The 15,969-nt window shown below is 28.9% G+C and overlaps 1 protein-coding gene across 1 annotated transcript; it reads left to right on the plus strand.

Annotated features, from left to right (window-relative positions):
* Positions 1-11,519: 11,519 nt before the first annotated feature.
* Positions 11,520-15,156, plus strand: LOC124827534 (MYB-like transcription factor EOBII). Its single transcript, XM_047300612.2, has 3 exons — positions 11,520-11,706; positions 11,810-11,939; positions 14,370-15,156. Exons 1-3 carry the CDS (start codon positions 11,550-11,552, stop codon positions 14,767-14,769), a joined length of 687 nt encoding a protein of 228 aa, XP_047156568.1. The 5' UTR covers positions 11,520-11,549; the 3' UTR covers positions 14,770-15,156.
* The last annotated feature ends 813 nt before the right edge of the window (positions 15,157-15,969 follow it).

Genomic DNA, 15,969 nt, shown 5'->3' on the forward strand with positions numbered 1-15,969 from the left:
TAATTTCCTTCTATACTTTCATAAACAAAAAGAAAAGTATTTCCTTCATAAAGTTTCATGGAGCAATATAATGGAAATAATTTTCTATTTATAATAATAACTATTTTAATAATCAATAGTTTTTAATTTATAAATTAATATCTAAATTAGTTATTATAATAACTAATTATTTTTTATTTTAAAATTTGTTACTATTTAAAAATTTTATTTCGTAGTGTATGTGACACAACACTTCAAAATACTAAGCACTAATCTAAGAATCACTTTTCATGTTCCTTATAGGTTGTGAGAACCTGATAAATTAATACACACTAATTCATTCTCTGATCATCAATTAATGCACTGTGCCACGTCAAAACTCCACTCACCTTCACACTGCATGCGCCTGCCATGTGTCACGGTTAGAGCACTCTGAGAATGTTAGTGGAAGACAAGTGGTGTGTGGAGAATGGGAGTTAGTTTTTGTGAAGGAAGGAAGTGAATTTTCAGGAAAACTCTTCCCATTCTCTGCATGCAATCACCTTCTTCCTTACGAAACTCTAGCCTTTCTTCATCTCTGACTTCTCTCTAAACCGTTCCATCTTCTCTCTAAGATAACTCACTATCAATTCCTCCAATCCTATTTCAGACACCGTAGAAACCTCCTCAGCACTGTGAGCATCATTTTGATCCGAACAGAACTGAGAACTGATCTGGTAAGTTCTCGTCCCTGCACTTGGTCTGTTTTAGTTCATGCGAACCAAATCTTGGTTGCATGCATGGGTTATAGGTTTGAATCTGATGTCCTTTTTGGTATCTTAGATTTAGTGAAAGTCGTGGAGTGATTCATTGGGTAGAAAGTTGTTATTGATCGAGAGAAAACCTTAAGCATTTGGAAGTGCACTGCTAGACCAGGTAAGGGAAGCTTTAGTAATTTAATTTAATACTTGTTTGATTTGTATGAAAGCAATGAAATGTATTGGATGTCTGAACTGCATGAAACAATTGATGTTTAAGTATGCGCGAATGAGCATGGTTGCACTGGATGTATATTATTAATGTTGTTTGAACTGTATGCAGAGAATGAAATGTGTGAGGTTGAATATGATTGAATTTCTGTATGGTTTGGAATGAAAATGTTTTGAACTGTATTGATGATATGTTTGAACTGGAAAATGGAAAATTCTGTATTGATGAGATGATGATATGAATTCTGTAATGTATGAGAATTATGTTGGAGATAAATCCTAAGTTATGGTTCGTATGAAAACTGTGAAGTTAATATGAATGAAAAATCTGGAAATCTTATCTTCTCTGATTGATCATGTACGCTCGTTATCGAACGGTCTTATACCGTTCGGTTTCCCTGGAACATCACTTAGAATAAGGATTCTTTCATTTGGATAGGACTCTGATTAAGAACGAGCGTTATTGGTGTCAAGAGTTAGGTGTGAGCGTTCGGCTTAGCCTAGGGTGTCCAACAATTGAAAATAAAGTGAAGTGTAGTTAGGACGCTCGGTTTTGTTTACCAGCGTTCGTCATAAGCAGCGCTTAGTATTATACTGAGCGTTCGTCCAAATGAACTCTCGATCTTAGATTGAGCGTTCGTCATCGTTAGCGTTCGGTCTGATACCGAACGATCGTTCAAATGCGCGTTCGTTCTATTTGGTGCCCGGTCATTGACCTAGCGTTCGTCCTAAGGAGAGTTCGGTTTATACTGAACGCTCGTCCTTATTATTGCTTCGTGAGCGAACTTCAATAGTGTTCGTTCAATTTATTAATTAACGTTCGGTCTTTGACTGGCAGTGCTCGTTTCCGAATTTATTAATACTCTGATTATTTATTTGGATTCACTTAAACCGTGATGGTCCTTTTCATTTAACCTCAAGTCCTTATACTTAGAATTTTCCTAAGTATTATTCTGATATTTTAAACTCAATCTCAGTTACATTACTCCTTTGTCTTAACGTCCGTGAATGGGTAATGGTTCGTTTCTTTTGTTCAGAAACGTGACATCAGTGTACTGTAATACATTCGTCTGGATCGATTAAACGATAAACTTGGTTTAAATTAAGAGAGTGGAACATAGAATGGAAATCTGAATAAGAGGAATGTTTAACAATGTGCGAATGATAGTGTGAATGGATTTATTGGATTGGATTGTGAATGAGCGTTTCAAGGAGGAACGTTTCCATGATGTGAATATGAGAAGTAGTGTAGTATGACCATGGTAAAATCGCTGATGGCTGTTCATCCTGATATTCCGTGATTGCTCATCCTCATGTAGAGGAGAGTAGTTCATGCGTGGGAATGGCAGGAGGCACTAGTCCTACATAGTACTTTGGGCTGATAAGGGTTAACCTCGGGTGGCAGCTGATGCGAATTCCAGTTACTACATCACCCGGGTGCACGAACGCCTGCGGTTACATGGATCATACAGTCCGGACAGTCTTTAATTATGAGAATTTGCATGAGTTACTGTATGCGTGGATATATGTATCTAATGATGTATAAATGGTATGATTGATTTACTATGTTAAAAATTATGATGATTGTATTGAATTAAATTACCTAAGCTTACCCTTGCAATTTTCCTTGTGTTGTCTACTGTATCTGGATGTCCGTCTTGTCAATGCAATGATCATCCGTTGTGGATGTGAGCAGATGGAGAGGCACCCCTGGAATCAATGCTAGAAGAAGAAAATTTGGAGGATGCCAACTTGGTAGAAGTTGAAGTCAAAGCTGAGCAGTAGAGGCTCGTTCCGTAGTAGATATTAGATTTTTGTGCTGTATTTTGGCAGTCTGTATATAGTTTTGCAGAATAGATTATTCAGCACTGTCTTTGAATTGATCATGAATTCTGAACGCTGTAATTTGCTGTACGTGCTGTTTTCTTTTGGAGCAGCTGTTATAAATATTAAGACTGCACTGTATTTACTGTAAATGTGATTAGTTCTGATTAATGGTAATTACTATTTATTGGGATGTTACATAGGTGTTGTCCTCCTAAGGTTTATCTAAAATATAAAAAAAAGTGAACAAATGAAAAATGAAATTCTTCACATGTTCAACATTATTTTATTATATAAATCACTTTTATTTTGTTCCCTAAATTTAATTGAATATTTTTAAATAAGACAAATAAATAACTAAATTACTACTCTACAATGAAAATATAGGTTTTTATGATAAAAAAAATAAGTCAAGAGATCCAAAGACATATCTAAAATTATTTCAAAACATCAAAATTAAAAGAGTTAACATAATAGTAGGAAAAAACGAAAATAAATGTTTATTGATTCAACATTAAAAATAATAATTGATTCATCCTAAGTTCTTCAACCAACATTTTACAATTCATTGGGTATTCAACTTAAAAATAATAATTTATTAAATAGTAAAAAAAATCAAACCTATATTAGAACTTATATAAACTTAATTTAATACAAAATTTGCCACTCATAAATCATATATAAAAAGTGTCATTATTAAAAATAACATAAAATGTACTTTGATTTTATAAAAAAAAAAATCAATGAATGTTGATATAGGTTAGACTTCTTTCTGAGTTCATGTTTGTTAGATGTTCTCAATGAATGTCATTGTGGTTATTAAAGTTTATTATTTTTTGTTCATATTTGAGAATTTGAATAGTAATTTTTGTATTTGATATTTTTGAATTGATTATTGAAATATTTGATTTAAAAAATTAAAATTTAATAAATTTTATTGCCTCCATATATAAAATATTTTAAAAAAATAAAATATTTAAAATCAATACATTTTTTAATTTATTAAAAACTGTAAAAAAAAGTTATCCATGCACAACTTAAGCTTAAAATCAAGTTTTATATTAAGTCTTTTATATTTGTTTTAAGTGAATGTCCAAAGCAAGTTTTGTATTAAGAAGTGTGAAAAAAAATCCAAATTTTGAGATTTAATTTATAATATAATTGAATCAAATCACAGTCTAAGTTTATTTTTGATTGAGTTGGTCTAAGTTAAAAGTTAAATTGAATTCATCTCACTAAGATTAATCAAGTTAGTTTAAGTTAAAGTTCAACTCGAGTTGATTATAGCTGAAAGTCAAGCTAATATGGTACAATTATAGGTTTATATAGTTGATTTTGACTACAACTTTATCTCAAGTTGGCTCGGATCGGCCTCAGCCAAAGATTGACCCGGGACAATAATTGTAGGAGCTAGTTCGACTTGTATCAATTGCACTTAAAGGTCAACCAATGTCAACCACGACCAAATATTATGTTATGTGTATTTATTCTAAACAACTTATTTATTCGTGTTTCTTCTTAAATCTATCTAAAAACAATTCACTTATTTTCATCCAATTTATCCAAAAGTAATTTTCTCATTCATATTTCTTTTTCTTTTTAGTACTTTTTAAAGTCATTTCTATTTTTAATAAATTTATACTTAAAAATAATTAATTAAAAAAAATATATTACTTATTTTAAGAAAGAGACTTATAAAAATTATTATTTATACTAATTTTGTTAAAAAAAATAAAATTATTAAATTTTTTATGTAATCCGTTGGTCGACTCACAAATCCGCAGAAAAAACATTATAAAACATTATGTAGAACAAACAAAAAACCTAGCTTGCATTTCTTTTGCATTTCTTTAAAAAACTAATTGTTCATAACTTTTTTTCATATAAACGAACAGTGAGAATAATACTACACCTTTTCTTTATTCTCTAGCCCTTTTTTTTTATGAATACCAACATTTAATTGTTTTTTTATGAGAACAGTTACCATCAATATAAAGAGAAAATCAGAATAGCTTTTACAAAGTTTTGATTGTTCATGCTTTTTGTTGTATATCTCAATTGTTTTGAAAATCGCCTTATAAACCTTATTTTTATGAAAATAGGAGAGAATTAGTGTTAAAAATACTTGATGATAGTGACTGTAGTTAAGGACTAGTAAAGATATTGTTTAACATACTTATGTTTTTTATCACCATATATTGTATCAAGGGATGATAACATGTTTTCGATCGGTAATAAAAAAATTTATCCGTTATTAATTGAATATTTGTTTAAAAAATAAATGTGAATATTTAAAAAAATAATATTTTATAAATTTTTAAAATAAAATCTAAATAAAACTATTAAAAAATATATAAAATATCATAAATTAAATTAAATACAAATTAAAATTTAATTTTAATTAAATTTAATCTAATATAATATAAAATAATTTTAATTTTAATTTAATTTAACTTAATTTTATTTTATTTTTTTAATAAATATATGGGGATATAAATAATATAATACTTTTACTTAACTTATTTATAAGTAAATATTAAAATATCTATTACTCGTTATCAATAAATAATAAATAGTCATGTGTACTGGAGATTTTATCTACAGATGTTTGTAAACATATTTGCATTAATGTCATGAAAAGACTGACCTACTTCTATGAGATTAGTTAATATAATCATATTTGTACTTATCCTTTTCTATCTTTAGAGTTTTCAGTGAAACTATTGTTTATAATTATATTTGTTAAAAACATTTTAATTTCACAAACTCGCCAGTTAATTCTTAGTTTTCTGTGTTATATATTATTTTAACTTATATTTACAAGTTTTATAGTAATTATTTATATCCAAACATAATGAATAAATTCTCTTCTTTTTTTCCCACTGACAAGCATATTAGATTAATATTTCCATGGTTGTATCTTCTGTTTATGCTTGTATTATATAACGTTCATGATTATAATGTCAAGTACGAATCGATTTTTAAGACATTTTTGAGTAAAATATAATTTAAAAAATTCGTTTTTAACTTTTTTTTTATGAACATACACTCGATTTTGTTAAGTTTATAAATAGTTTATTTCTAGGTCAATGAAATTTGAATTTTACTTTCTTTTACAAATAATCAATTTTATATAAAATGATAATCTATTATATTGAAAAAATAATACTTTATAATTTTTTTAAATAATCAATTATGTTTAATAATAATTTATTATACTAATTCACAACATTTTTTAAGTTACATGATGTAAGAGTCTGTAAATGAATAAGGGTAACTGGATCTTGTGTGGGCAGCCAAGTCCATCAGCCTAAGGTCAGCTTAATCTTAGGAATAGCTCCTTAGAGTTCTTTTTCACTTTCCTGACCTCTTTCCCTTTCTCTCTAAATAGAAACCCTTTTTCCTAAATAATTACTCTGCCTTCTCTCTAAAAGATCCAAACACTGAACCGTTTAAATTTTAATTTGAAGGTGCCTAAACGATCGCGGTGGCAAGAGCTTCATTTTGAACCGAACAATTTCCTGTTCCGACCGGTAAGTTCCCTTTTCCCTTTCTCTTTCACTGTTCTAGAACCTAGGGCATGCAACTTTGTTGGGTTCACGTGCCTTGTACGTTTTTCCTTCCATTCTCTGTCTATTCGAGCTCTAAGAGTTATGTTTTATCACCAATTTGGTGATCTGTAGGTTCTGTCAAGTTCCGCTCTGTGTGGAGGGTATTGTTAGGGCATCTACTGTGAATTGTATTGAGCAACCCAAAAGAAGAAGGTAAAGGGAGCTAATTATTTTTCTTTGAATTTATTTCTTGAATCTGCTTTGTAAATAAAATGAATGCATGTTGAATTTTGGACTGTCGTGCGGTTTTGTACGGTACTTTGGATTTTAAGTATATAGGATGACTTGAATTGAATGGTGTAATTGATGAAACTGTGATTGATTGCTTTATAGTGAGTTTGATGAACTTAATTACTGTATTGTATCATGTTAGAAGTGATTTGGAGTGTGAAATCTGTTGTAACTTTAGCTAGGTAGAAAACTTGGTGATTCAGTAGTGTTTTAGGTTCTTTTAGAGGAAGTGAGGTAGTGAATTTGAGAGTTAGGGGTTCTGGGTATAATTGGGCTATTGGGGCAGTCTTAGCAAGTGGATTGTGACTTGTTTGAGTCACCAAATTGGTCAGAATAGGTACAAAGTGTTAGAATTGGGTTTGGGGTCCTCTAGTTATTGAGTTTGATGTTTTAGAGTAGAAATTGAGTTGGTTTAGTACATCTAATTTCTATCCAAATGACCAATGCAATACTTTACTTTCATCTATAAACATGTTTCATATCAATATTAGTGTTACAAATTTTAAATTGCTCATTTGGATATGTCTAAGATGCACCAAAACCAGAAAAATCACGTTGTTGTAAAAAACTGATAAGAATAATCGATTATCTCACTTGATAATCGATTATTCTAGTCAGAGAGTTGTATCATCTTCAAAGCTCTCGCAAATAATCGATTATCATTATCGTCGGAAAATCATCCAAGACAGTTTTAGGTGGTTTTCGGGGCTCCGGATATCATTTTTGGACGTTCTTTAGGTCATTTTAGGGGTTTTGGGCCTTTCTGGTGATAGTTTCAAAGTTATTTTCCTTGTCTAAGTATGAGTTTAAGGGGTTTTGTGTTGTTTAGTAGGTCTTCTTGGACTGTTATGTCTGTTAATGTACATGGAATGATTTCATGTGATTTTTGATGACTTATTAAGTTGTTTGTGGTCTTTTGAAGTGTAATTAGTATTATATCTATGGTTGTATGCAATGTAAAAGTGAAAGTATGTGATTTCAAAGTATGTTTGATGGACGTAATTCCATAGACCTCACAGGGGGGTTACATGGTGGTGCCTCATGTTGTGATCCACAGTAAATTCTCTTGTTGAGATTCAAGTATGTTTAGAATGAATGTAGGAGCTCAGTCTTGGGGGTCATCCTGAAACTCCAATGGTCTTTCTTCTCACGTAGAGAGGATTGAACCATGTGGTGAGGAGTAGTAGAAGGTCTTAGTCTCGGAGGTTTCCAATATGGGCCAAGGCGCGGAACGGACTAACCTCGTGAGTGTGGCAGGGTGGGGAACCCAAGTTTCATAAGCCACCACGGGTGCATGACCCGCCATAGCTCGACTCTCATTCTAAAGTCCGGACAAGTCAAGTCTAGTGTTCAACATGTTAGGATACCTGTCTTAATCTGTTTTGATTTGAGAATAACTCTTGTAGATTTTATGCTTGACATGATGCATGTTTTTATATTTAATTAGCTCACCCTTGCTTGCTTGTGTTTGTGCATGTTGTATGTGTTTCCTTTTGCGATGATCATCTACTTGGGTGGGAGCAGATGACGAGGAGGATACTTTGGAAATAGCTCTTGATGGGGACGACAGTGCTGCAACTTAGATTTGCTAGCTTTTATTTCCATGAACTCATATTATTTTTGAAGAACTTTAGTGCATTTAAAGTTTTAAATTCTCTATAATTTTCAGGAAAGAACTCTAATACTCTAGTTTTTAATTCCACACTATTCTAAGGATGACTGTAATCGTAATTACTCTTGACTGTTTTCCTATATTATGCATGATGACGTTTTTATTATATGTATGTCTTTTCTATATATTTTGGGACACATGAATAACGTATTAAGCTATCATATATTTTCCAATTTGTCAAGATAGAAATACACTTTCAACATTTTTCAAAAAGAATATCGTAATTTTTTTGAGAATTTGTATGAAGAATTTTTCTCCACACTTTGCTGAAAAAGATTTGATGAGAATATCTATATAAAGATTAAACATGTTATAAGTTTCTCTTGCAATGTTTTCTTTAATAATATTTGTCATTAGGTGATATCTTTCATCTTCTTTATATATTTTTGTGTTATAGTACATAAGTATTTGGTGTTTTATTATTAATTAAGTGTTTTCATTGTCTTTAAGTTTTTTAAGGAGTATTTCAAGAAATATTATGTTATTCTTATTTCAAGGCTTTCATGTTGGATACAGTATATGGTTTGTATTGCTGCATTTACTTTTTTAATTATAAGAGGTCATTTATTTAAACCAATTTACCTCTCCCGTAATTTTAGCTATACTTTCTTTTACATTTTCATTCTATTAAATGATACTTTTTCAAATAAGAACTAGATTAATAAAATTAATTTAATTATAACATGTACAAAGTAATGTTTGATTCAATAAAATTTTCATTCTCCAAATTAACTATTTTTTTTTCTTTTTCTAATAAACTGAAGTTAAATATTAGATCGGCTTTCCTTGAAATTGTCTTATTTTAGGTAACAACTTTAAACATAGAAGGATTATATAGATTTTCCAATTCGGTTTCACCAAATCTAATTCTAAAATTATACATAGTAGAAATATACCCTTTTTCTTATTATAACTATTGGGAGTAATTTAATAGAAAAATAATTTTATTCAAGCAAAACTAGACCCATAAATATGAATAAAAAATTAAATAAAAACACACAATAAGTTTTAAGTGATATGCATTTTAAAAACTACATCCACGAATACTTAACAAAAAATTACTGCTCCACATGCAATATTTCTGGTAAAAACTGTATCTAATACAATTTTCCTATCAAAAATTATAATTTCTCATAAAAAAAATTTCTAGACAAAATTGTGAACACTCTTATGGCACACAATTATCTAATTCCTTCATTGGGTTGTGGTGATAACTCCAAATTTAACTTTTTATTTTTATAGTATTTTTCTGGTGTTCTCTTCTTCATATTACTCGATGTAAGGTTTTGGTGAATATCTATTTGATAACCAACATATCTTTCCTTCATCTAAAGTCTTGCATGTTATGAAACAAACATTTGACACTCTTATCATAAGTGATCTACACCACACATTGACAACAGTAATCTTTTCTTGTCATCAACATCACTGGCTTGCACATCAGGCTCGTTGTCGAAAATTTATGCATTGTCATTGACAACTCATTAGTAGAATCCATCACCAACACCATATCAGCCAAATCATACCAAACTATAATGTCATTACATAAAAAGAATCATCAAATCTAATCTATCTTCAAAGGCACAACATGCAATGTTGATTATAGTTAGCATGTCAAACTTCTCGTCTTCATCCTTTGATTAGAAATTATGCTTTGATATCACCATTGGGAGTTACTCAGAAGAAAAATAATTTCTCCAAGCAAAATCACTTCTACAAATAATAGTAGAAATGTATATAAAATCACACAAGAAATTTTAAGTGGTTTGGTATCTCAATGCCTACATTCATGAATACTCAAAAAAATATTATTACTATGCAGTTTTTCTAACTATAATTACAAACCATCTCATGCAATTTTTTTGCAAAAATTGAAAACCTTCTCATATATTTCTTTTGCAAAATTGAAAATCCTTTAATAACACACAACTACCAAGTCTCTCATTGAGTTTTGATAATAACTTAAAAATTAACTATTTATTTTTATAATATTTTTTTACTAATTTTCTCTTCATATTAATATGTGAGATTTTGGTGAATATCCACTTTAGAATGAACAATATCATATGCGATGACGAAAATTACATATACAATAGAAATGAATAAAAAAACAATTTCATATTTTAGTAAAGAGGAAAAAATAACTCAAATTAAAATTCTAATTAGACAATATTAATCCAAAGTTGATTATTTCTAAATTGTGAACTCTAAACAAAAAGAAAGGTAAAAAATAAGAATGGTTTAAAAACTTATAAAAAAAATCAAATTAATAATTATAAAAAGTATATCTTACAATCGTAACATAAAAGCATAATGCAAAAGTGTCCAAACATATTAAAATGAACCAACCATAATCATGAGTCATTTCAATATAAAAAACTATTATGTCATTTAAAAATAAGTTAGTAATAAACAAAAAAAAAAATACATCAAATTTGTAAATTTTACATATCAAAATAAATAGAATATAGGTTAATCTATTCCAACCCATCTCAAAAACAATCTTATCGCATTAATTACATCATATACTACAATTTTAAGAAAAAATAATCTATAAAAATGAAATAATATTTTTATAATTTTTGGCTAAGTATAAATTTCTCTCTCAATGAACTATAAAGTATAAGCAAACTATTTTTTTATTATTCAAATGATATGTTTTTCATTTTTTTTTTTCTGTAAACAATCACATAAATGTTAATAACTTAAAAGGAAACACTTATAAAATCTTAATTAACACTTTAACAATTATTCAAACTCCTATTATACATATATTTTTTTCTTCCACTTGGTCTCTCTATATTTCATATAGATTTGTAGGCCTATAATTAATTTTTCATACTTTAAAGGACTTAAAGGTTACCTTATTCCATTATCCATAAGACTTGTGATACTTGAACTAAATGTCGTAAATTTCTTTCCTCTTTCGAAAAATGTACAACACACATCACATGCTTCTGATGCATATGCTTTTATGTCTTCAGAGGATCCAAGGGTCACTATTGTCTACTAAGTTATAGTTTATCTCACAATCAAAAAGTAGTCATTTTTCTAATATATATTAATTATTGCGATATTCATGCATGCATGCTCATATGATGAACATGGTTAGGCCGCAAAACCTAGTGTTATTACAAAAGGACAATGCATTATTATAATAAATAATCTTAAATTTAATTATCCTCTATTTAAACCCTCCAACACTCATTATGATTTCCACGTCTTCTCTTCTTCTTCTTCTTTTTTTCTCTCTCTTATGTGTATATGTACAACATAATGGACAAAAAACCATGCAACTCAACATCATCTCATGATCCTGAAGTGAGAAAGGGACCATGGACCATGGAAGAAGATTTGATCTTGATCAACTATATTGCAAATCATGGTGAAGGTGTTTGGAATTCTCTAGCCAAAGCTTCTGGTAAATATATGTTAATTATTTTCTTATTCATCTTTTTTTTTGTTATAAACCCTAATTAGGGTTATATATATATCATCATGTTGATGTATGAATATTTGTGTAGGTCTTAAACGAACTGGAAAAAGTTGTCGACTTCGTTGGCTAAACTACCTTCGTCCTGATGTTAGAAGAGGGAACATTACAACAGAAGAACAGCTTTTGATCTTTGAGCTTCATTCAAAGTGGGGTAATAGGTGAATATATATATCTAAAAATATACATATACTAGCAATAAAGTGCACATTTTCAACTTTCTTATATATCTGAATCTTGGTATGAGAGGTATGTCATTTTAATCCCCAAAAGGAAAATTTCTTCTCCAACTTTCTCCCACGATTGAAAGATAGAAGAAGATGTTGACTCTATTCTAACATGTTATTGATTAAAGTTTATAAGTTTTTTATGAGCATCATTTCTAAATCAGAAGAGTTTATCTCTGAATAAAAAGTGAAAAAAAAATATAATGGTTTTCAAGCATTGAAAGTGTTATTTAGCATTTTTCTGTAATCTGAAAATATCAAATAGTTTGTAAAAGCATGTCAAGAACATAATTGGCAGTGTCATAGAAGATTATTAGAGTGAGAGAGATCTAATTTGTTCATGGTTTTGAATTAGCCAAGAAAAGGATTGGAACACATGGGGTGTTTGTAAAATATAGGTTAAAAAAAATATTACTATTAAAAATCGGTTCTCATAAGTTTTTGGAATTCTCAAAATGGATTTAACTCATATATATGAAAGAAATTAGAGGTTGTTTTTCCCTTAAAGATACATTTTTTTTGTATACAACATGACACATGCATGCATGTGCTTGGGAGGTGAGGGGGTTTTGAGATCTTGAACAAGAAGAGAATGAAGTTTTCGAAAAATTACCTTAAATAAAAGTTATTGTTTATGATTATTATTTTAATTCTTAATTTATTTTTCAAATACAAAAAACTATTAATTTTTATATTTAAAAAAGTGAAAGGTAAATATGTTTTAAAATTTCTCTTATTTCTAGCTTTAATTTTCTTTTAATCTTTTGTAACTTATCTTTGACAGTTAAATTATAAAAAATATATATATAAGAATAAGAAGATATTGATATTAAGATTGCAATAGTTAAGATATATGTAGGAATGAATAAAAACGACGAACCCCTAAATAAATTTATTATGTGCAGATCTGAAAATAAAAAAGTGAAACAAGTTGTAGAAGTTGATAAGCTATAAGGAATTAATGACACAGTACGCTAAAAAACAGTTATATGTTCTTAAACAAAAGTATACGAACGGGGATAGATGGGGTACCTCAATAAAATAAATTAGGTTTAATTATTCATCTAAATCCAATAAATTAATAAAAATATATTGAAAAGCATTAGAGTAAATATATTATTTTTACTATGTTTCTTTTCTTCTTCACATATAATCATTTTCAAGGACCCTTCTTCCTATGAGACAAAATTTTGTACGTCTAATTTTTTTCTGAAAAATAAAATATTTATTGTAAAATAAAAGAGTGAATTTAGAAAATATAGATAAAAAAAAGGCCTAAACTTGGATAGTGCACAACTCAACTCTAGTACCTTTCCCACCCTTAGTACTTCTTCCCATCTAAGAAAAAAAAAAACTCAAATATTTAAAGGAAAATTGATAATTGTTATTATCCCTTGTAGTTGGGATAACAAAGGAGGCACAAATTTAGGACACGTGGCTTTTCTTGGGCACCTAGGTAGCCCTACTTTTTTGTTTGGTAGAATTAAAAAAGAACTAGAATGGATTATAATAGAAATGGTGTATGAAAATATAGAGAAATAAGCAAAATTTTCAAAACTTTTTTTTTATTGAAAGGAAATAGAAAAAAAAAAAGATCAATGAAAAAGTGGTAATTAATTAAGTCTACCTTATTTTATTTTACTTTTCATTCAATCATACATCTACCATCATCATAATCTTATTTCTCTATCTCTTTCTATTAAAGAGGGTATTAGAGGAAAAGGCTCAAAAGAAATGAAAGTATCATAGATGAAATGATAGAATAGAATAAATAATGGAGTTTTTTATACATAAAAGTGTACATAAATATCATAGAAGAAAATTTTATGAGATGAATGTTGGAAAAAAAATCTTGAAAATTTGTATAAAACACAGAAAAAAAAACATTTTTATACTAATAGAATCTATATACAAAATATGAGAAACCTAGGAATGTTAGAATCAAAGTACACTATATATATTTACCTGGGGATTGCATTGAGAAATATGATTTTGGTGTTCTCAGATCCCATGTTGTAGCAAAGCAAATGCATCTCCAAAGGGAGATTGAGCAACTTATAGCCAAACTCTTTTATAAGTGAGACTCAAAAACCATCATCACTTTTATTCTCAACCAAGGAACGTGGTCTCAAATATAGACACGTGAAAAATGCAGAAAAAACAGACATGTGACATTTATTTAATATTGGTGTCTGTTTTTTTTATTATATTTTATTATTACCCATATAAAACGTGCCAACACTTTCATTTAGTATCGGTGTAACTTTATCATGACATTCCTTTTACCCCAAATGCACAAATTTCAGTTTGTCTTCTCACCATCACTTCAAATTTCAATTATCTAACATGGTTTCTCTTATTAAGGTGGTCCAAAATTGCAAAGCATCTTCCAGGAAGAACTGACAATGAGATTAAGAACTTTTGGAGAACCAGAATCCAGAAGCACATGAAGCAAGCTGAGAATTCACAGCAACAGGGTAATAACAGTAACATTTCAGAGACAAATGATCATCATCATCATCACCATCAACATCATCATCATCATCATCAAGCAAGCTCTAGCACAAGCCTAGCATCCAACATGGCACTGCAAATTGAGTCTTACTCCACACCCTCATATCAAGAAACTTTGGAGCCATTTCCATCACAGTTTCCTCCAATCACTGATCAATCAAGTTCATGTACCAATCACAACATCAACAGCAACACCAACTATTGGAACATAGAGGATTTGTGGTCTATTCACTTGCTCAATGGGGATTGAATAACCTACATGCATGCATACATAAATCATATATTTATATATATATGATATATGATATATGATATATGATATATATATCTATATTTATATATATACCTAAGTTGTTATTGTGTCATCAGGCTTAACTAATAACATCATTAGGCAAGTTTATGTGGTGTTACCATGCATTTGATGTGAGTCAAGGATTAAGTTACTTATGGATTGGAGTATATTTATATATGTAGGAACTTTTATGTATATGTGCATTATTGTATGATTATCGTAAATAATATGGTAGGTGTACCATATAAGATATGTTTGAGGTTTACAAAACTTTTGAATAATATGGCATGCTCGTGTTGTAGTAAATCCTAGTATGAATTATGTTATTTGTCTCGGCTTTATGTAGCTTAAGCTCAACCTAATCAGTTCTGATAAATTTTACGTAGAAATATGATTCTCCCACCTGATTTTATTTTGCCTAATAAATTAATTTTTCAATAGTAATCTTTTTTATAACTTTATAATTAATTTAAGAATTAAACATGTTTTTAATTTCTAAACTTAAAAATGAAATTGAAATTTATTTATATCTCAAATTTTGATAAATTTTAATCCCTAAAGTAAAAAAAAAAATTTAATCCAATAATATTAATTTCTTTTTCATATTAAATGGTGTATCGGACTTTTATTTGAGTTATTTATATCATTTAACATATTTTAACGCAAATATCAATTTAGAATATTGTTGAACAAGTGAAAATATATTAATATTGTTTTTGGTTTAAAAACCTTATATTTACTTATTTTCAAAGTTTGAAGACTAAAATATATCAAAATTTCGGAGAAGAAAGTTACAAATTTACATTCAAATTTAACAACTAAAACTATATTTAATTCTTAATTTAATCGGTTGAATGTTATATTAGATAGCATACCTAATGGATTAAAATCTTTTTTTTTCTTCTTCTCTCAAATAAAAACGTATTTCTTCTATCTAAACTATACAATTTTACATCAATCCAAAAATGTTAACTAGTATTGAAGGAAAAAGATAGTATGAAGTTTTATGAAAGATGTGATTTCCCTTCTAGAATACGTAAAGAGGTGTACGTGATGACGATGTATTTAACTATAGTGCCAGAAGTAGTCTTAAGCTTTTTGATGATTCACATAAATGGAAAGACAACGAAGCCATCATTGACATGAACTTGTATTTCC

Source organism: Vigna umbellata, chromosome 4 (assembly GCF_029865625.1).
Source record: "Vigna umbellata cultivar VRB3 chromosome 4, Vumbellata_1.0, whole genome shotgun sequence".
NCBI classification, from domain to species: Eukaryota; Viridiplantae; Streptophyta; class Magnoliopsida; order Fabales; family Fabaceae; genus Vigna; species Vigna umbellata.

Excerpts from the sequence above, each read along its gene's own strand:
- LOC124827534 (XM_047300612.2), top strand. The coding sequence starts at position 11,550 with ATGTACAACATAATGGACAAAAAACCATGCAACTCAACATCATCTCAT. Across the intron at positions 11,707-11,809 it reads TTCTCTAGCCAAAGCTTCTG|GTCTTAAACGAACTGGAAAA; the intron begins GTAAATATATGT and ends ATATTTGTGTAG. Across the intron at positions 11,940-14,369 it reads CATTCAAAGTGGGGTAATAG|GTGGTCCAAAATTGCAAAGC; the intron begins GTGAATATATAT and ends TCTCTTATTAAG.